The following is a 20,569-nucleotide window of genomic DNA, read 5'->3' on the forward strand; positions in this document are numbered from 1 at the left end:
AGTGTTGTGGATTTCTGCTACAGATTTTCCTTCTTGAGCACCTCTCTATTTAGTTTATGTAGCAGATGGCATGCCATGATCTGTTGGGCTCTTTCCCCTGACAGATTCCACACAAGATAATGCCTCTAGCATAGCTGGGGAGGAGGAGGCAGAAGATGAGGAACTGGAAGCAGCTGCTAACCACTTAAATAAGGACTTTTATGATGAGCTTCATGAGAAGGATAGAGTTAAAAAAGCTGAAGATGGGGCATGCAGAAATGGAACTGAGACTCTGGTGAGACCCCCTGCTCTGGAGTCCTTGCTCGGGCCCCTTCCCACGGCCGCCAGCCTCGGCATCACCGAATCCATCAAGGAGTGCATCTCCACGAAGGACCAGGAGCCTGGTGAGTCGGAGCTCCACGGGGACGGAGGCTGGACGTGGCTTTGAGGTGGGTCCTGTGGCAGCAGGTCCACGAACCACTGTGATATCAGAATGCAGGAGCTGTCAGGCTGGATGGGACCAGTGGTCTTGGTTGTTAATGTGGTTGTTGACATCTGCTCCTCTGGAAGCGGCAGGAAAATCAGGAGTGCCTAATTATTTTCTGAAGCCTGAGAATGTATATCTCTTGGTTGAGTCGATTTGCAGTCATGTGATAGCTGATGGGCATATTTCAAACCATGCAGTCTCAGCTAGAAAACTGGGGAAGCAGATTCCTGTAAATAGGGCTGAAAATTAAAACCCAAGTATGAGAATTGTAGATCAAGGCAGACTTTCTCAGGAGACATTTTACTGGAGTCAGACACGCTGCAGTCTGTGTCTCTGATGGAGAATCTATGCAAATGGCAGACACTGGAGATGTCTGCAGGAGGAGGTAGCTGGTTGTGTGCTGTGCTTTCGGGTGCAGCCTTTGCTGGGTGTTATGCTGGCTGTGCTCCGTTTTTCTCACGGCACCCAGGCCTGTCTGTGCCACAGAGCTCTGCATGGCACAGTGGGAGCAGGACTGGCACAGGGAGGCCAGTTCTGCCCGAGCCGTCAGAGCAGCCAGCCCTGCACACAGCCTGCTCCTTCTGCTGTGTGCCTGAGCACTGTGGAGATGGTATTGCTGTAAATCCCCTTTACATCTCAGTGGCTCCTAAAGCAGAGCATATCTGAGAGGCATTTTCTTCTTTTCTGTATTGCAGCTAGCTTTTCCATCACAAGTCACACCCATCTGAATCCGTTTGTCAGCTTTCGTGCTGTCGGGTCTGTGCAGCACATTGTGTTACCCAAACTGCTCCTGTGCTAATTTCTGCTCAACAGCACCTGCTTCTAGTCAGGCAATCCCTGCCTTCACAGGTGACCTGAGTGCCTCCAGATCTTCCTGGGTTAGGGTTTGCTGCCCAGAAGCATAGCAGGATCCTTGTATTGTGCACAAACAAAATCTACAGAAACAGCTGAGTGGTTTTGGTTTAATTGCAGTTAAGAGAATAGATGATGATGGCTCGTGGCTCATCTTTCTCCTGGAAATCAGCGCTGGTGTGGGAGAGAGGTCAGTCATGGCTAGGAGCTGTTGTTGTCTGGCTGTCCAGTGACCTGTGAGCAGGAATTCCTGGGGATGGAGGTCTCTGGGCTGGCGCTGCTATTGACCAGCCTAATGGGCAGGCTGCACTCAGGGCTCAGGGGTGGGTTCCTGGTGGGGCAGGGCAGGGCAGGGCTGCTCCTGCCACGGCCTATCTGCCCTCAGGTGTGCAGGACGTGCCAAGTGAACATGGTTTGGAACCGAGTAGGTACAGTGTGCTCACCCTCCTGCTGCAGCTGAGAAATCACCGCGGGGCTTTGAACAAGTACCGCTGTTCTTAGCCTGTTACGAAGCTCCTGTGCAAAAACACTGTGCTGGTGTTGTTTTGACTGTAGATCCTGCCCCAGACTCTGTTAGCTTTGGATTTGTTGGTTTTTTTGGGATGGGAGGGCGGGTGCTTGGTTTATTTTGGGGAGTGGTTGTTGGTTTTTTTTGGTTGGCTTTTGTTTTGTTTTGCTTTTCCCACTGACTGCTATTATTTTTAGCAGTTTCATGTAAAGTCAGGAATCACTTTGGTTATGCCTGTGCTGCAGAACAGTCCCGCTGGGGGTAGTTCCCAGTCCCTGAGCCCTCTCCTTGCAGTGCCTCTGTGCTGTGGGTGCATCATCCCTCTGTGGACCTGGTTCCCTTCAGGAAGTCCTCTGGGTTTGGGAGCAGCAGCAGAGCTCCTGTGGTTGCAGTTAGTGGGAGCCAGGTCCAGCAGATGGGCTGGAAGTGCCCCTGGCTTGCAGCTGGCTTGGTACTATGCAGAATAAAGAAAACCTCTGGTTAAGGTGTCAGTTCCCTGTGCACTGCAGCTCTGAACCCTGAGGAGAGCCTGTGTAGAGGATTCTGGCACCTCGGGCAGTGATGTCTAGAGTTCTGCCTCATAGCTCTGGGAAAGGTTTGTGCCTGGAGGGAGTATTTTCTCCTATCAGACCAACTGGTATAGTTGTAGAAGTTAGGCACTTTTCAGGTTTGTGGGCCCTTCTTCAAACCTGAGAAAGAAATGGCATTTTCAAAACTAAGTACAGGATGAGAGCTGTTGATCAGAGTTTGGTTTGAGATGGCACAGTTATAAATCATCGTGAAACAAAAGCAGGTGCTACCTCTGGAGGGAGGAGGAAAAGCTCACAGAAGTTCCTGCATTTATCCTGTGTATTTGAGTTCGGTTTAGTGCAGTTTATGCTGTGAATCTCAGCTGGCCACAGGTTTGCTGTGGTAGTGCATGTTCCAGTACTGAAATCCATTGGAGGAGGGAGAGCACTGCCATAACCCCACAGACACAAAGTGGTGTTCTGGTCCTTCTCCAGGCTGTGTAAGTCATGGAGCAGGAGCCTCTCCCTTCGCTCAGCGCAGGGTGGGTCAGGGTGGGCTGCAGGGCTGGCCGTCGGGCTGTGTCTCCTGCTGGGCCCAGGGAGTTCAGTGGGGCAGCGTGTCTGGAGTGTGGTGAGGGTGCCCAGGGGACCCTCGTGGGGTGACACCGTGTGGCTCTGAGCAGGAGCTCAGCAAACAGTTGTGGTGGGTGCAATGTTTGGGCTCCTGAAGGCAGGTATCTCCTCCTTACTCTGCCATGATCTCCTCCTCAACAAAACCCCTCTGCTGCAGGTACCTTCTGCAAAGTCTTTTCATTTGGCTTTGGCATGTGGTAATTCAGTTTATAATTGCCTACATCAGCTGCTTCGGGAAATCTTCCACCTTTGTGCTGCAGTGGCTGCAGAAAAGCAGCAGCAGGGTTTCTCACAAACTGCTTAGGCAGATAAGGCTTAGGTGCAGAGCCCAAGTATGAAGGAAAAATAAGGGTGTTTTTGCTCCACTCAGAGCTGGTATTTGAGCAGTGTGAGCTTGTCTGTGTGAATGTGTTATGGAAAGCACAGTACTTCAGCAAATTTGCATTACAAAGACAGCATGTAAGGTACTGGGTTAATGAGTGAGGCAGTAAACAAACTGCTTAGGCAGATAAGGCTTAGGTGCAGAGCCCAAGTATGAAGGAAAAATAAGGGTGTTTTTGCTCCACTCAGAGCTGGTATTTGAGCAGTGTGAGCTTGTCTGTGTGAATGTGTTATGGAAAGCACAGTACTTCAGCAAATTTGCATTACAAAGACAGCATGTAAGGTACTGGGTTAATGAGTGAGGCAGTAAAGTGCTGAGAATAAACACCACATTTGACTGCTTTTTCCTACAAAGTGTATTAATTTGCAGAGACTTTAGGCTGAAAACTCCTTGAGTCACTGCAAAGTGCTTATTTCTGATTTTTCACGGTAAGAGTGCTTTATGGTGAGGTCCCGTTCCAGAGGTGGAAGTGAGGTACATCAGTGTGCTCTGCCCTGGCAGTGTCCTCTCTGCACACACCTTCTGACCCTGCAGCTCCTCATACACACCAGTGTTCTATCTCCCTCACGGCCACATGGAGCTCTGCTCGACAAATAGCATTCTTAGCTGTGGAGTTTCCCTCTGAAATTAATTTTCATGTGTCCTTTGTGCCACTTCAAACGCTTTATCGCCTTTCGTGGTGTTTCTGCCCTTCTGATGTTTTCTGGCTGTCACCCTGTCCTTCCCACACTGCCAGGTCATGTCTTCTTGCCACGTGAAGCAAAAGTGAGGAAGGTGTGACAAGAGCAGAGATAAAGGTAAAGTACAGGGGGTGAGTTACCACTTCCCACTTGTGGTCGCGGTGGGTTCGAGCCATGATTTGGGTTCTGTTCTGCACCAGAGCTCAGTGCAGTGGTCTGAGGCAGTAGGTCTGAGCAGTGGCTGTGGGTGGGTGAGGAATTGCTCCTGCAGGTGCCCAGGGGGTGCCCAGCGAGCCCAGGGCACGGCAGGATGGGGCACAGGGAGCGGTTTGCTCGTTCATTTGCTCCTCGTGTTTGTGCCTCCGTTACTGGATAGCTCTTTCCCAGTTTTGAGACCTGAGCCGTAAGACCCGTGGAATACGCTGATCTCTGGTCTGGCCTCCCTGTGCTGGCAGCCTGGAGAGGCTGCGCCGCTGGCTGAGCCTTCATTATGCTGCTAATGAGATGTGAAGAGCTCTCCGCAGCCAGCGTGGTAATAGGAGACCACCAGCTGCTCTGAGTGCAGCTCTTGATACCTGGAGTCTTGTGTATGAATTACAGATGACAGGATTTTCTTCCTTGACTACTTGACTTACTTGACTACGTGTGTCACTCACACACGAGTGCTGCGTGTGCCTGTCTGAAATCGCGTGCGTGTTTTTTCATGCAGCACCTTTGCATTTCATTACAGGGTAGGAATGCTATAAATTCGTTCCATATTCATGCTGTGAGTAACTGGGAAGGTTAAGGGATGAAAACCAATCATGGAGTTTGGCTGAAAGATTTCCAGACAAATCTAGAGAGGGTTTGGAGAGAGCCTGCAGTTTGTTAGAGCCATCAGGGAGATACATTCGAGTGAAAGCAAAGCTGAATTACGTGAATACATTTTTATAACATTTTTGGATGTTTCAGGAATTTTCCAAAGGATTGGGTTGTCCATACAGATGCTCCTTATTGGAAAATGTGTGTTGTTTGTGTCAGAAGTCTTGGTCAAAAAGAACTGCCCCAGTGTAATTGGTGCTGGGATCGGGAGGAGGCACTGGAAAATGGAGTTTGGGTTCCTGAGCCAAGTGGAGAGGACCCAGCTCTAAATTCCCTTGGTCATGTGCCCTGTGAATGAATGTCCTTAGCCCTGAGTGACCAGCCTGGTTGTCCTGTCACCCCCTATTAACCCAGCTGTTTTTGGAGAGAAAGTCTCCTTATGCCCTTCTCCTCTGCCTCCTCCTCTTCTTCCTTCTCCTCCTCCTCCTTCTCCTTCTCCTACTCCTTCTCCTCTTATTTCTTTTTGTTTCATAGAATTTTGGTCTGGAATGGGAAATGTTTTAAAATCTTGAAAGCTTTTCCAGGCGTGGAATTTCCTTTTCCCTGCCTCCTGCCCCATCCCGATTGCAGTGGGCAGTGGGCAATGTGTCATTTCTGTCTTGAATTTCACCAAGAAAAAGCCTGATGGAAAATGAGCTTTAGTTTAAATTTGAGTCGTGTGATAGCCTTACCTTGCTCTTTGATGAGGCTTAAAGGCCTCGTACTCTCTTGCTTGAGGAAAAAAAGGCAAAAAGGTGCATTTTCCTCCGTCTGCTTCAGCTGTCTGCAGGCTCTTTGAGAAGGAGATGGCAGCAGGGCTGTGCCTGCGGCTCGGAGCCTCGTGGCTGGGGAAGAGGTTGTCTGTGTGGGGCTCTGGAGTGTCATTTGTGTGCTGATAATGGACGTGTGTATGCTTTTGAGTGGAGCAGGGAGGAGCAATCAGCCCCAGCAGGTTTTGAGGCAGTGTTTTCCCTTGTGCTGAGGGGAAGTTCAGGTCTGCTGTGTCCTGCTCTGTCGGGGCTTAGGCATAAGGAGCACAGAGCTGGGCAGGCAGGGAGAAGAGGAGAAGCTCATCTGGGGCTTTAGAAATGGTCCTTTTCCCATACCTGACTAGCAGAATTGTGAAGACAGTTCCCCAAATCCTAGGGGAGGGTTGTTTTTCATGGTCAACTTAGGTGCCTCAGCGTTTCTAGGTGCCAATCTAAGGTCTTCCTTCTGTTGGGGCTTCTGTTCAAGGTTTTCTCATGCCTGCACTCCTTAGCTGCTGGTTCTCTGCATGGGAGATACTTTCAGGGGTATTTGTAATTGCTCCTGTTTGTAGGTCGATTCTCAAGGAATCTGTGGAAATGTGACCATCTAAGGGATCCTACTCTTAAATCATAGTATGGTTTGGGTTGGAAGGGACTTTTAAAGGCCATCTAGTCCACCCCCTGCAATGGACAGGGACATCTTCCAGTAGATCAGGTTGCTCAGAGCCCCTTCCTACCTGACCATGGATGTTTCTGGGGATGAGGCATCCACCATCTCTCTGGGCAGCCTGTGTTTCACCACCCTCAGCCTCATAGACTGTGGAGTGAAACAAGACTCAGGGAGGTGGTGTTTCGGGATGATGATGCAGACACCTACAGCCACTCAGGAAACCTGCCGAAAAACACCTCCGTGCTAGAAGGAGAGTGATGTAATCCTTTTCTGCTCCCACTAGAACTGGAGCCCATGAACGCTCTCAGCTGCATGGTTAGGTAGGCATTTCGCAGGAGCAGTGGGCATGGCCATTCCTTCCCTGCCCTGCTGCCAAAAAGGCGGAAAAGTCTTTCACCAAAAGCTGAAGTGAGAACTGGAATCGTTCTTCAGAGAACTGTGGGAAGGAGGTGCTTGGAGGCTGCGGGGAGGACGTCAAATGTGCGTGGAAACCTGAGTGCTCGGGAGGATGTTATCGGAGCAATTCATCACGTTCCTGAAGTGTCAGGAGTGCAGGCCTGGGTTCAGCTCAGGGAGTCTCAGCTGTTACTGGGAATAAAGACTTATTAACCTAGGTCAAGGAGCCACAAAACATGCCCTTGGAAGAAGGAAATACAGCACGGGGAGATTTGCAAGGCTTAGCCACTTTGGGTTTAGCACGATGGGTAATAAATCCATGTGCGGTGTTGTGGTGGATCCTGACCACTTGGCTTGGTCTGAAAACCCTAAAATAATCCTCCATTTAGTGCTCTGTTTCCTTGTGGTACAGGTTCAGCGTGTAGAGGCAGTACCTGAAAACCAAAGTAAGCCCTTCAGATGGAGTGCTGGTCCTGCAGGGTTTAACAGTTCTGTGCAGCAGTTGTCCTGCCTTGCCTTGGTTCGGTAGCTTCGAATTTAGTTTGGAAAATAATCCTGTATCCTCTTAAGGATTAACTCCATCCCACTCTACACTCTTGGTCTGCTTTGTTGGTTGGTGGTAGATCCGTGGGGCTGCCCCAGCAGGCAGGGTGCAGGGGCTGCACTGGCCCTGGAATTGGGGATTTCAGCTCAGCACAGCAGGCTGGAGAGCACAGCAGTCCTGGGCTCAGCCCTGGGTAATTGCAGGGTGACATTCTGCGTTTGCTGAATGCTTTAGAACAGAAATGGATGTATTATCTGGTACAGAAAGAATATTAATGTTGACACTGTTGGCAATTAAAAACAGTTTTGGAAACTGAGTTTTACTACTCCTGATTGCTTTTGAATCATTTGTTTTTCAGGGTTACTTCAGGATTGGTTCATTTATTAGGTCTTTTTTTTCTCATGTGACAATGAGATAATTGCTATTTATTTTCTATCCTGTAAGCAATTATAATCAAAGCAGCCAAATATAGAGCCTGCTCTGACCCCGAATCAGAGTGACCTGTCAGCGTGGGGCGGCTGTAGGACCCGTCTCCCCCCTCTCCCGTTCCCGAGCACACTGAGCAGGGCTGGCAGCGCCGTTAATTACAGCACAGCAGCGGGAATGGGCTGATAGAACAGCTCTGGCCTGGCTAGCAAAGCCTGGTGCTCTGTCTGGGGCTGGGTGCACTGCGCTGGGCCAGTGTCCCAGGCGGTCAGGGAAGAGATGCTGTCAGGCTGCCAAGGGACGGGTAGCAGCAAACCAGGGGGAAACTGCCCAGAGTTGACTCTAGGGAGTTTCTGCAGCCAAGTTTGGCTAAAAGGAAGCAGCAAATGTTTTATTTTTAAAGCTGGCAGTCGAAGGTAAGGCTCAGCTTTCATACTGAAAGGTGTATGTATATCTCAGGTTGTAGAAGTTGTTTTCTGGGATGGAAGGCCTGGACATCTACAGCTGTGTGGTAGGAATCAGGGAATGAATATGGAATGAGAGTAAGTAATGCTGTTAAGTAGTACCTGGAAAGAGATTTAGAGCACGAAACAAGGCTCCTGAGATGGGAGTAAAGGCAGAAGCCAGCAGTAAACAGCTGTGCAGTGGGTGGGAGGACACCACTTCCCAGCAAATTCGCCACTTAAATGCTATGTTTGATTTAGTCACAGCGGGGAAGCCTCTGTGTGCTAACAGATGGGAAGGAAGGAGAGCAGTGCTGTGTGACCAAATCCCTAGCACTTACACAGGATCGAGACAAATGGCTGATTTTGGAAGTTGTGCTTAATGGTCCTTGTTAATTTCCTGCCGATCCACAGTACCATGGAAGTGATGTGCTGAAGCACAGCAGCATCCCTGTCGGCATGAGATGGTGTCACTGGTGGTGTGTTCTGGCAGTGCTTTTCATTAACTAGAACGTACTTCAGGGAGAACCTGCTCTTCCATGGAGCCTCTCTTTGCTCTCCAAGCCAGAGCTTCCTGCACTTCGTGGGAGCACTGCTTTTGTCTCAGGGCTCCAGAGCTGCTGCAGGACTAACCTGAAGCTTCTGTGCCAAGTTCTTTCCCAAGAGCAAAGATTAAAATCCCTGTTTTATAGTGCACTGGTTGGATCTGGGCTCCAGTGTTGAGGTGGGGCAGGTGTGCTGGCACACCCACGTTGTGGGTGCTGCTGGTTGAGCCTTACTGGCTCATCCCCCTCCTACCTGCTGGCATTGGTGCACGTGTGGTTGCCTCCTCAGCTGGCTCTGCCACAGATGTCACAGGCTCGTGCAGGTTTCTGTAACAGGAGGACTGTCATGGTGAGTGTGTGTGAGGGGGTGATGCCTTGGTGGGTGCCGTGGCACTGACACGCAAAGGGGCAAGGGCTGAGCCACGCAGGGCAGAACCAGCTCCATGGATCAGCTGGGCGTGGAGGAGACTTGGGAGCATGTCTGGTAGCAAAGAACACGTGTTTTGGAGGCTGAGGCATTTGTGCTTGTGCTGAGGCACCAGTGCTGGAAAGGTTTTACAACCCATCGGTGGCCTGGAATGGGCAGTTCCAGATATGCTGTGCCCAACGTTTTATTGCAGGGTCTTTGTAGAGCGAGTAAAGTCTGTGCTTGAAGTCCTGCTCCAGAAATACAGCACTTCGAAACCTGGGAGCAATGAGAAGTTTGGTTTAACAGGGTTGGGAGGGACTTCAGAAAGGTATACTGAATTCTCTCCTGGAAAAGCCTCCTTTTAAATTTAAAGTTTATTGCTTTATCTCGACTTTGAGAAGGCTTGCAGGAAACTTACTCACCTTTGAAAGCTTGATAGAAACTCCTGAAGTGCCTTTACTGAAACAGAAGATGCAGTCGTGAGGCGTTTTGAACATGGGAGATGTTTGTGGGCAGGTAATTTAAACAGGCACTGCTCCGACCCCGCGCTGCGCTTGAAAGCGACACACGAGCTGCAAACAGCACTGGGAGCAGTGAAACCTGGGGATGCTTCATCCTGCTTTCTCTGCAAACACTGCTTGTGGTAGGGGCTGTGGAACGATTGAAATGCAGAGCTGGCACATCACTAGGCTGATAATTCCTCCTGCCACTTATGGCTTATTCTCAGTACAGATGTCCCCAATTCTTTCGATCACATTAAAGCTCCTTGTCTGCTTCAATTTCATGCTTGCCTCAAAAGCAGCACTTTTCAAAATTGTCCCTCCAATTTATTATTTTCCCCTCTCTGAAAGTTTGTATCAGATGGATGCAGAGTGCCAGTTTTTATGCCAAGGTTGCACGTAACCCTTTAACGAGCTCGTTGCTAAGATCGGCCTTCCTTGGGAGAGCCCTTGGGAGCCACCAGCACTCAGTGCCGCGCACTGCTCCTGGGCCTGCTCGGCCCAAGTGGCACAAAAAGCAATTTCCAGTGGTGGATGTTTATGATAACAAGGATGTATAACCAGGGAGAGCCCAGACTGGCTCTCAGTACCCGCGGGAGTTTGCAAGGCTGGCAGTTTCGGAAAGAAATAAACAGAGAACATTTTTGGTTTGTTTCGTTGCTTAACACATTTTTTCAGCACTCACTGGGACAGAACACACAGGAACCCTACAGTGTCATGTAGTTACTCTTCTGAATTAATTGCTGTTGGATTAATTGTTGATTCTTCACAATTTGGCAAGCTTCCTCTTTCTCCTCCTGCATCCAGTGACTTCTACTGTTAATTTCACTACAAGATGAAGAAAAATGCAGTGTGTAAAATTAACACAAAAGCCTGGAATTGTTGGTCTTGTTTCCATTCTTTATTTTGTGCCAGCACAATTAAGGCTGTGATTGAGATGACTTGCAGTGTTGAAATCTGTCCTCTTCGTTGGGCAGAGTGCAGAGTATCATAGTGTCTGAGTTTTTGTGGCTGTAGCTGTGCAGTGGTTTCAGTCAGCCGAGCTGTGTGATTGCAGCAGTGCTGCCGGGGCCGTAAGGTGCTCTCATCGCCAGTGCCAGAGCCAAAGCTCCCAGGTCCTCTGCTGTGCCACCACAAGTGGTGCCCTGAGCTTCTCGTGGTGTTGTGCCCCGTCTGAAGGGAGGCGCAGGGTCCTGTCCCGAGCGGCCTCAGGCACAGCTCTGTGTCCTGCCCTCCGTCCCGCAGAGTGAGCGCAGGGCTCAGCCACACGTGGCTCTCCCCAGCAGCAGGACAGAGCTGTCCCACACCAGTTTGCTACCACTGCCCTCCAGTCTGTGCCACAGCTCATAGCTGCGTCAGCCGACGCTTCCGAGGCAGATCACCCCTCGGTCTCTGGCACTGATCTCCTTGGCTTGGGTTTAGTTTTTAATGCTGTTTACGTGGGGTTTGAGGTGGGAAGGGAATTGCGTGGGAGTGTTTTGTCTGGACTTCAGTGTGCTCTGCTTTATCTTGCTAGGAAGACTCAAAATCTTACTCCTCCAGGAGACAGGTCTTTTGTCTGTGCTCCTTGCTGGGTCTTCCTCATTGGCCCCTTCTGTCAGCCCATTAGCCCAGGCTCATTTCACTGCACAGTTAATGGTGCTCAAGTCCTGTGTGGGGAGACGTTACCTAGTTAAAACTGACAGAGAGAGCAATCTGTCTAGTCTTACCTAACGAAGTAAAAGAAATAAAGAATAAAATATAAATAAGCATCAGTTCCATAGGAAAGGACAGCGGGTCTGAATTCTAAGTGGTGATGTGCTGGGTTGGGTTTCATTTTGTAGTGAAATGGTAGAAAGTTACCCAGAGTTTGTTTCCAGAAGATGTACTGAAGCAGGGCCCTGTCACCTGCGGCAGACTAGGGAGACGCTGTAAAACCAGCAATCCACAACTTGGCTGAAATGGCATCTGAAGTTCAGTGCTGTTAGTATACAAACTTCATGCACAAGTCAGATGTGGAGATTAATCAGGAGGACAGGTTGTACAGCCATATGGCTGTGCTTCCTGAGAGCCACAAGCTGGAAAGGCTTTGAACCTGGCTCCAGCCTTCACAGGTGACTCATGCTGCTGGGCTTTGTTGGGAAAGGTTATTTCTCCAGCTCCACTGAAACCTCCTGAGCGTGGAAGGGCCTTTTTCCACCATTTCTGGAGAATAATTTGTCTTACCCACGAGTTTGGTCTTGAGGAGAGCTGTGGTGTCAGAGGGCATTCCAGCACTGCGGTGATGGATCTCAGGCATATGGAGTGCACATGCTAATTGTGCTGTGCCTACAGATCACTCTGTCCAAATGCCAAGGCGTCAGGGCCTCAGAGCTGCTGCAGGCAAAATGCTAAAATCCTTCTCCACTGTCTACTCAGCATGTGGGTAAAGGTTCACTGCAGCTGCTGAAGCCTCGGGGAGAGGAGGAGGAGATGGAGGACAGAGCCCATGGGCGAACTCTCCTCTCGAGGACTCTCTGCAGTGCCTGTGGTGTCTGCAGCAGTGTGTGCTGTGCCTTGGCCTGATGACCAGCACAGCTTGCTGTGCTCTGCTGGCACCTGGGGCCACCCAGGCAGGGCCTGTCCTTGGCATTGCAGAGGGCCTTATGTGCTTTGTGTATATAGTCACCTGAATGGACACCGAGTGCTGTGCTCAGCTTTGGGCCCCGTGCTGTAAAACAGTCACTGGGGCACTGGAGTGAGTCCAGCCAAGGGCAGTGAGGGCAGAAGAGGTCTAGAACATATGTCCAGTGAGGAAGGGCTGAGGAAATTGGGTTTGTTCAGTCTCGAGAAGAGGCTCAGGGATGACCTCTTGGCTCTGTCCATCTCCCTGCCAGGGTTGGAGAGAGGTGGGGGATGTGTGTCCTGCCAGGACTGCAGGGAGAGGATAGAGGGAATGGCCTTGAGCTGAGCCAGGGCGGAGTCCGATTGGATGTGAGGAGAAATGTTTTCCCTGTGAGGGTTTTCAGGCACTGGGATATTGCCCAGGGAGGTTTAAGAGGTGTCTGGATCTGGTGCTGGGTGATATGGGTTAGTGGTTTAGGGCTTAGAGTGGTAGTGCTGGTGATGGTTTGGAAGGTCTCCTCCAACCTTGACTGTTCTGTGTTTCTGTGACACAAACCTGCCTTGGGCCCTGGGGCAGGGCTGCTGAGAGAGAGCTCAGCTTGGGTCCAGAGCAAGGCAGAGAAGTACTTTATCTGCTGTTTCTCAGCCACTAGGCATGGTCAGAGGTAAAAAGATGACACTTCATCCAACAAGAAACAGTGGCAACCTCCATGATTTTTATTTAAAGGCATGGTCTGTGCAGACTGCAGATGTGTTGTATGATGGGCTGATGCTCGTAACACATCTGCATTTCTGTAGGTCTGTACCTTTGAAGAAGGTGCTGTACCTTTCTGTGCCTTTTAAGAAGTCAAACCAAATGTCTCTTACTTCAGGGTTTGTACACCCCAGCAGGTGATCCTGATCGCTGAGACAGAGTCAGGATGTTGTGTCACCTCTCTCTGCCCCTGGCAGTCCTGGTTCCTGTGCTGAGTCCAGCCATGTCCACCTCAGAGGCCTTTCCTTGGCGTCAGGTTCCTGCCCTCCCACTTGGCTTCCAAAGCTTTGCTCTGACAGGGGAGCTTCTGCTCTTGCCTGTTCTACTATGGTAATAACAAATCAGAATAAACTTGTACCTTCTCTCTCCTCTCCCCACGTTTGTAATTCCCTGCTTGCTATTTCTCATTAGTAATGAAGGAGGGAAGCAGCTGGGTAACAAAATGAGAAATTTCTTACCTGATAATTTTCTGCCTGCTAACAGCTTCTCAGCATTCAGCCTGCCCAGACAGTGTGGTAAATGGCCAGGGTACAAATTGATTTCTTTCCTCTAAATGAAGGCTCTGTTATATAATTTCATACACTGTGCCGTGATGTTGTCTTAATGCTAATAATTGTCTGCTGAAGCAATTATGCAGCCCAGGTGGCTTCTGGTGGCTGGTGCTGAGCTGGTCACCAGATCTACTGTGGAGCAGTTCTGAACCTCAGAGGAGGGGGTAGAAGTCAGCCCAGCTTCGACTCATTCCAGCTTCATGCTTACCTGGGCGAGTTATTTTGGTAGGCTGTTGATCTGGAGCAGCTCTTTTGCCCAGACCACAGTGCTGGGAGGAAGAGGAAAAGGACGAGTGCAGCTGTAACGGGAGAGCTGAGACAGGCTGGGTGAGCAGGAGTGGTGCTCAGTGCCAGCCTGTGTGTCCCACGGGTGGGGCAGGGCAGGAGTGTCTGCTGTGTCAGGCTTAGGCATTGCCTCCTGACAGTTCAACCATTTGTGCTTCTGCTGAAGGAAAACTGCTCTGATTTTGGGGCTATTGTCTGAGCCAACAGTGACTTTCCAGCAGTGTCTTTGGAATATTAATTGACTTTGCTTTGGAGTTCCAGTCAGTCAAATTAGCCTTAAAACATTGTATTGCAAGTCTCCTCACATTTTTCCTATGTCTTTGCAGCTTAAAAACTCTGTGTGTATATGTCACAGCATCACAGAATCCCAGACTGGTTTGGGTTGGGATCAGCTTAGGGATCAGCTAGTTTCAACCTCCCTGCCATGGGCTGGAATGTCATGCACTAGACCAGGTTGTACATATTGTGTATTTATGTGGCTGTAAGTATTTAGAATTTTTTCCTGGTGGGACAGAAATTGACTGAAGATTTAAAAAAATACAGATAAAACTAATCCAAGCAAAATTCTAGATTTGCTTTAGGTTCTGTGCAGTGCAGAGCTCACCACTGTGCTTTGTTTGGTGCAGGGGGTTACAGGAGTGGATTTAGTTCTCAGTAAAACATATGTCGCTCTGCTGGGGTGGCTGAGCACTGGCCAGAGAAGCTCCTGAGCTTGCAGGGAGGACAGCAGAGCGTTTAGCACGACCTGGCTGCGTCAGCAGCGAGCTGCAGCTGCAGGAGTGATGCCTCAGCACTTCAGCCTTGAGCCAGCTGTTCCCTGCACGGCTGGCTCGGGTGCAGAATGCCCGTGCTGTTTCACACAGTGCCTGGCAGTATGGGGAGGGTGAGCTGGGGTGGGATCTGAGCCTGACAGCCCTTGCCCTCCTGGGGATAGCGCAGCACTCTGCCCTGCTGGGTTTGGAGGGGCAGCTGATTAGGATGCTGAGCAGTTCTTCTCCTTGGCCTCTCCCTTTACATAAACTGTTACCCTTGGACCCCCTGCACAGATTTTTTTAAAATGCAGAAAATGCAGGCCAGAAGGCACCGAAAAGGAGGAGGAGTGGGGGCAGGGAAAGGGGAGAAAAGATGCCAAGAACAGCATAAAAGTCAAAGGAGGAAAATACAGCAGGGAATTGGTGATCATCTGGAAAAGAGCAGTGAGTGTTGGAAGTCTGTCTTTACAGTCTTCATTAAAAAAGTTCAGGTCCACAGGTGCTCGGGGAGGAGGTGGCAGGAAGAGTGGGTGGCACTCAGCAGGAGCACCAGGGTCACTCGGCATCGCGAGGCACCAACCGCGAGCAGGACATGGGCTGCTGCTACTTCTGGGCTCTGGTGCTGACGAATGTCCCTCGAGGGTGTTGAGTGCTGTGTCTGTGGTCGGTTTGGTCACTGATGGCATTGGTTCCAGCAGCTGAACCTGGCTGTTCCCTGCTGCTCCAGGCAGACGTGCTGAGCTCGGAACACAGCACTGAGTGGCACCAAGCAGGGTGCATAGCCACTGCTCTTTTTCATGGTTTCCCAAAGGTGCGGGGGGGACATGAGCTTTATTCCAGAAGAGGAACATCTGCTGCTGGTTTTGGGGACAGTGTCAAGATGTTCTTCAGTTCAAAAGCTTAACTTTCAGCTGTATTTATTTTGGGAGGTTGAAAGGGTTTTTCTTTAGAGCTTTTGATATTGCTATGTAGTTCAATGAACATGAGCTCACCTTTTCAAAGAAACTTCTTCAGAATCAGAGGCTTTGTTTATGGCTGGACTATTTTTATACTACCTGCTTGGAAAAAAAAAATATATATATTGCAGGGAGGATTTCTGGGAAGAATGGAGAGATTAACCATTTTTCTGATGCATTTAGCGTAAGTTAACAAGTTTCCATGTCTGTCAGATGAGTGGCTATAAAATACCTGGATGTGGTTTGGTGAGATCCTCCATGGCCTGTGAGGTAAACAGTGGTTTGTCTCAGTGTGGCTATGCTGCCAGGAGAGCAGCAGGGCTGGGGTCTAGGTGGGGTTTCCCCGAAGTTGAAATGTGATTTGTCAAACAGTATGTTCAGTATCTAATGAAGATTCTGTGGGAGGTGACCGACTGCAGGAACAGCTTTTCTCGATTCATTCCCATGTGTCATTAAGCACACAGATTTGAGATCTGTCCTGTGACTGCTGTACGAGGGTGTCTGACGTGGGCTCTGTGCTCATCCGAGGGGCTGGCGGGCTGGGAACTTGGCTTTGGCTGGACAGGAGCCCTGAGCCTTGCCTTGGCAGGAGGAAATCGCTTCGTTTATCCCTGCTGTGTGCGTGGCCTCGTGTGCTCCATGAGCACTCGTGCCTGAATCCTGGAGCTGAGAGTTGGCTGTGAGTGTCAAGGTGGCTTCACCCTGGCGTGGTCTGTGCCAGCTCTCTGTGGCTCTGCTGGGTTCAGTCGCTTGCTGGGGAGCAGCAATCAGGAGTCCCACAGTGTCTGGTGCCCTGGCGTCAGGCTCTTTGGTTTACTGCTTAAGGACTTTCATAGCTGTAGAGGCATCTCCTGTTCACAACAAAAATCTTTCAGGTTTCTTTTCCTCTCTCAGATTTTGGTCGTGCTTGAGCCCCAAAGTATTTCCCAAATACTGGGAGTGCTTAGCATCTGTTGGTGTGCTGAATAGGTGGAAGGGTTCTTTGTTTAAGCTCTCTTGGCTCTTTGCTATGAAACAGAGCCATGAAGGGTCTATTTGCTGCATGGGACCACAGGACCAAGTGCCTTCTATTATAACTGCTCGGGAGGATTTCCTGTGAAGTGTTCAGCCTCCATTTCTGTCTGCAAGGAAATCCTCTTATCTGAGCAGAGCAATAAATAGTGCTGCCTCCTGTAATAGAAACAGAAAAACACATTCTTCACGTGGCTCTTTGTAAAAGTGTGGGTTTAAAATGTATCTGCTGAAATGATTCTTCCGTAATAAATCTGCGGAACCGCGTGCTGCATGTGCGTTTAACTAGCTGCACGGGGTGGGAGACTGTGGTAAAATAGGGTTTAGTGTGGATTTGGTAATGACAAGAACAGTAAATAATCCTGCAGGTTTACAAACCTAATCCCCAGTGTCTGACTAGCCCTCATGTCTACTGGAGCTGTCAGAGAGAGGTTCAAAGGCTGCAGAGAGGGCTGGGGCGCGTTCCCTTTGGGTGCCTGGGGCGAGTTCCCTTTGGGTGCCTGGGGCGCGTTCCCTTCGGGTGCCTGGGGCTGGGGGTGCTGCCCCGGGGGCTGATGAGTGTCACTGGGTCAGTGCCTGGGGAGGGTCTGGAGTGCCCGTGCTCCTGGCAAGGCGCTGGGCATGGCGCAGCCGAGTGGGCCTCGCTCCTCGTGCCCCCGACGGCACTTTCCTGGGCAGTGGGACTCAGGTGGGGGCGTGTGCCACTGCTCCTCGTGCCCAACTGGTTTTCTCTGCCCTGCAGTGGAGGGGTTGTGTTCCTTCACAGAGCTGCGCCACGTGACGCTGCTGCCTTTAAATAAGCCTTTAAGAGGTTGGACCAGATGTTGGCCACATCTGTGTTTTCATTTTGGCGAACATTTCATTCCGACCCTTTTATTAAAAGAGAAAATGATAGTTTAGAAATTGCTTTGAGAAGTTCAGCAGCTGGGGAGATGTTTCTGGTGCAGGAGAGGCCAGGGGGTCCCTCTCAGTGCCCTGCAGAGAGCCGTGTAGCTCCAGGCAGGTGGGAATTTGGGCTGGTAGGGACTGCTGCTGTTGGAAACCGTTGTTGTGGACATTTTCGTGTTCAAATGTTCTGGTTTGGACTGGCATTGTGTGACAAAACAGGTGGGTTTCTCTTGGTGAAAGCAGTAGACTGGGGATTGAAGGCACCTTCTCCTGCAAAACCCACCTAATGAACGCCTGTTGCCCTGGCAGGACCGAGGACGACCTGCAGGCAGAGGGACAGTCTGCAATTACTCCCTCCACTGCTGTTACGCAGTCTGAGAGATGCTTATTACCTGTAACTTGCTTCTGGATTCTTCTCTGCAATTTGCCAGTTGGAAAATGAGTTTTCCGTGCCTGTTGCTAATTGAGCCAATGAGGAAAACCGGCACCTAATTTGGTAACGAGTTGTATTTAAAATGACAAGAGAAATTGTTCATGGTGCCTGAAATTACATCACTTTCAGCCTGGCATGTTAGGGCTGTGCAAGGGAACCTACTGTACTGTGACATACTAGATTTTAAACCTCTGCTCCAGCAGTATGGTCTGGGGGGAGCAAGGGGCGTGATGGTGAATGAGAGCAGTGGCAGCTCCATTTCAGTGGGATGGTTTTGTTACTCTTAGGATGCTTTGGCAGTTTTTACAGCAAGTAGTGTTGAGATGAATTTTATGTAAAGTTGAACAGTAAGTTGAATAGTTCTGTCAACACTTCCAAATTCTGGTTTTCTAACCTACGATTTTCAGAACTTAGTTGTGATTTTCGAGGTTGGCTCCTTTCTGTTTGTCCCTGATTCCAAGCCTGTGTAGACCGTGGGCAGTTTAGTTTGTCTGGTGCGGTGAACGTGGAAGGAAAAGAAGTCCCGTATTCATGCAGGTAAACCAAATTGAAAATTGTTTCCCCCCCAAAACCTCGAGGAAACACAAGGTAGATACCACAAAGCAGGGGAAGCAGCCTGTCCTCCTGTCCTACAGCTGGGTGGTTCCTCAGGGCACAGGAGACCACTGCGAGTCCCAGCTCTGCTCAGACTCCTTCAGGTTCTTCCGGCCTGGACACCCCTTGCTCCTGCTGCTGAGCAGTTCTGGTCTTTGTGCTAGAGCATTCCCTGGATGCAGGTGGACAGTCTCCTGGGAAGGTGTCAGGCTCTGGGCTGCACTATCTGCTCATTGAGGGTTCCATGGTGGCTCTGGCAGGAGGGACGTGCAGTGCTGTTTGTAGAATACCCTGTGCTCCTGGGGGAGATTCCTCTCTGCCCTTCGCATGGTGCTGGTTTGCTGAAGCAATTCCATGGGACGTACCTGTTCCCCCTCCTGCAGCTGGAGGTGCCTGGCCATGCCCGGGGGGCACAGTCCTGCCTGGCTACTGCCTGCCTGAGGAGCTGCTGGCACTGCTGCAGGTTCTGCTCCTCCTGCACCATTCCGAGAGCAGAGCAGAAAAAAGGCATATGTACTGATCAGTCATTATAACATCTTTTCAACTATTTTGGGGGAAAAAGGTTGTGAAGTAAATCTGGTGCCTGGGAGTAACATGCAGTTACTTTCAAGATGTAACAACAGTGAGAAATGTTCCTTGAGGTCTTTATGGTCCTATTAGCAGCAGATTATCAGATTCTGTAACACTGATAGTACATTTATGAGACAATCTCAGGAAAAAAATCGACGCATAGTGTCGCAGAGGGCTGGAGCACCTCTCCCGTGAGGAAAGGCTGGAGGAATTGGGGTTGTTCAACCTGGGGAAGAGGCGGCTTTGGGGTGACCTCACTGTGGCCTTTCAGTTCCTACAGGGGCTACAAGAAAGCCAGAGAGGGACTTTTTGCAAGGGCCTGGAGCAACAGGACAATGGGGAATGGCTCTGAACTGACAGAGGGCCGGTTTAGACTGGGTATTTGGAAGGAATTCCTCCCTGTGAGGTGCTGAGGCACTGGCACAGGTTGCCCAGAGCAGCTGTGGCTGCTCCATCCCTGGGAGTGTTCCAGGCCAGGTTGGACGGGGCTTGGAGCAGCCTGGGCTGGTGGGAGGTGTCCCTGCCCATGGCAGGGGATGGAAGCAGATGATCTTTCAGTTCTTTCCAACGCAAACCATTCTGTGACTCTGCTGTTCTTGTGACAGGACATTTTTTAGGGGTGAACCCCATTTTGCATGTGACTTGGTGTGGAAAGTGTTGAACTTTCTGTTGGTTGTTTAGGGTGGATTTTGAAGAGGCACTGGTAAGTGCTTGGAGTGTGACACCAGTGAATGTCTGCTGGGCTGAGCAGCCAGATCCTCTGCTCCACCTCAGCAAGCTCAGTCTTTCTCCCTAACGTGCTGTGTTTGGTTGGATTCCCAACCCTGTGACTTTGCTGCTTTACACACCTGAGTTCTGCCAAGCAGAGCATCGTTTGTGTCTCCGGGGAATGCTTGTAGTTCCTACCTTTGCTTGTCTTCACCACTGGTTGCCATAACCTTCCACTGGATCAAGTAGCTGATGCTTCCAGTCCTCACCTGTCCAGCACTGGGCAGGAGCACCAGGCTGGGAGCCAAACCATTCCAAGGTCTTGGTTTGTGGGGAGCCACATCCCAGCACTGGGAGTGGGAGCTGCGAAGGTGCCGAGCTGTTCTGCACCACTGGGGCTTTAATTTGTTATTGCACGTTGCTGAAACTTAACTTTATTTACCTTTTTGTGCAAGTGAGCTGGTGAGGTCATCTCTGTTTGATCTTTATTGGTGGAGTGGAGATGACCAGGAAGATTGCTTCATTCCCTGGCAGAAGTCTATGTTGGTTAGTTTGTTTTCTTCTCTACCTGGACCGCATGAATGACTTGCTGCTACAATACCTTAATGTGCTGTGGAAAATCAGGTTTTGCTGCTGTACTCTGTGCCAGTCCCAAATTAGGCCTCAGTCCTGTCCTGTTTGTTTCTTATGGGGCAGAATATTGGGAAATTTGTTTTCAGAAGGAGTCTTAATAACTACCAAACCAGAAAAAGTGCAGTAGTCACAAAGGGATCCATGGTGTGACTGTCATCACTGGGCTGTTCTGCATCCCTGGGAGCACAGAGTCTTCTCTAAGTCTTGATTTATGGATGGGTTACTGACCTGTAGTTTCTAACAGAGAAATTTGTGTTACGGGAAGGAAAAATGGTCATCTTTTTAAAATGGCTTTTTCA

General features: G+C 50.1%; 1 protein-coding gene across 1 annotated transcript in view; it reads left to right on the forward strand.

Moving 5' to 3' along the window:
- The window catches only part of BRF1 (BRF1, RNA polymerase III transcription initiation factor 90 kDa subunit), a 69,526-nt gene that overhangs the window by 9,672 nt on the left and 39,285 nt on the right, over nt 1–20,569 (forward strand). The window contains exon 5 of the mRNA XM_009069972.1: nt 117–383. Coding sequence (XP_009068220.1) covers nt 117–383 — 267 coding nt within the window. The remainder of the gene's footprint in view (nt 1–116; nt 384–20,569) is intronic.

The sequence above is a fragment of the Acanthisitta chloris genome, unplaced genomic scaffold, assembly GCF_000695815.1.
Source record: "Acanthisitta chloris isolate BGI_N310 unplaced genomic scaffold, ASM69581v1 scaffold2482, whole genome shotgun sequence".
Classification (NCBI taxonomy): domain Eukaryota; kingdom Metazoa; phylum Chordata; class Aves; order Passeriformes; family Acanthisittidae; genus Acanthisitta; species Acanthisitta chloris.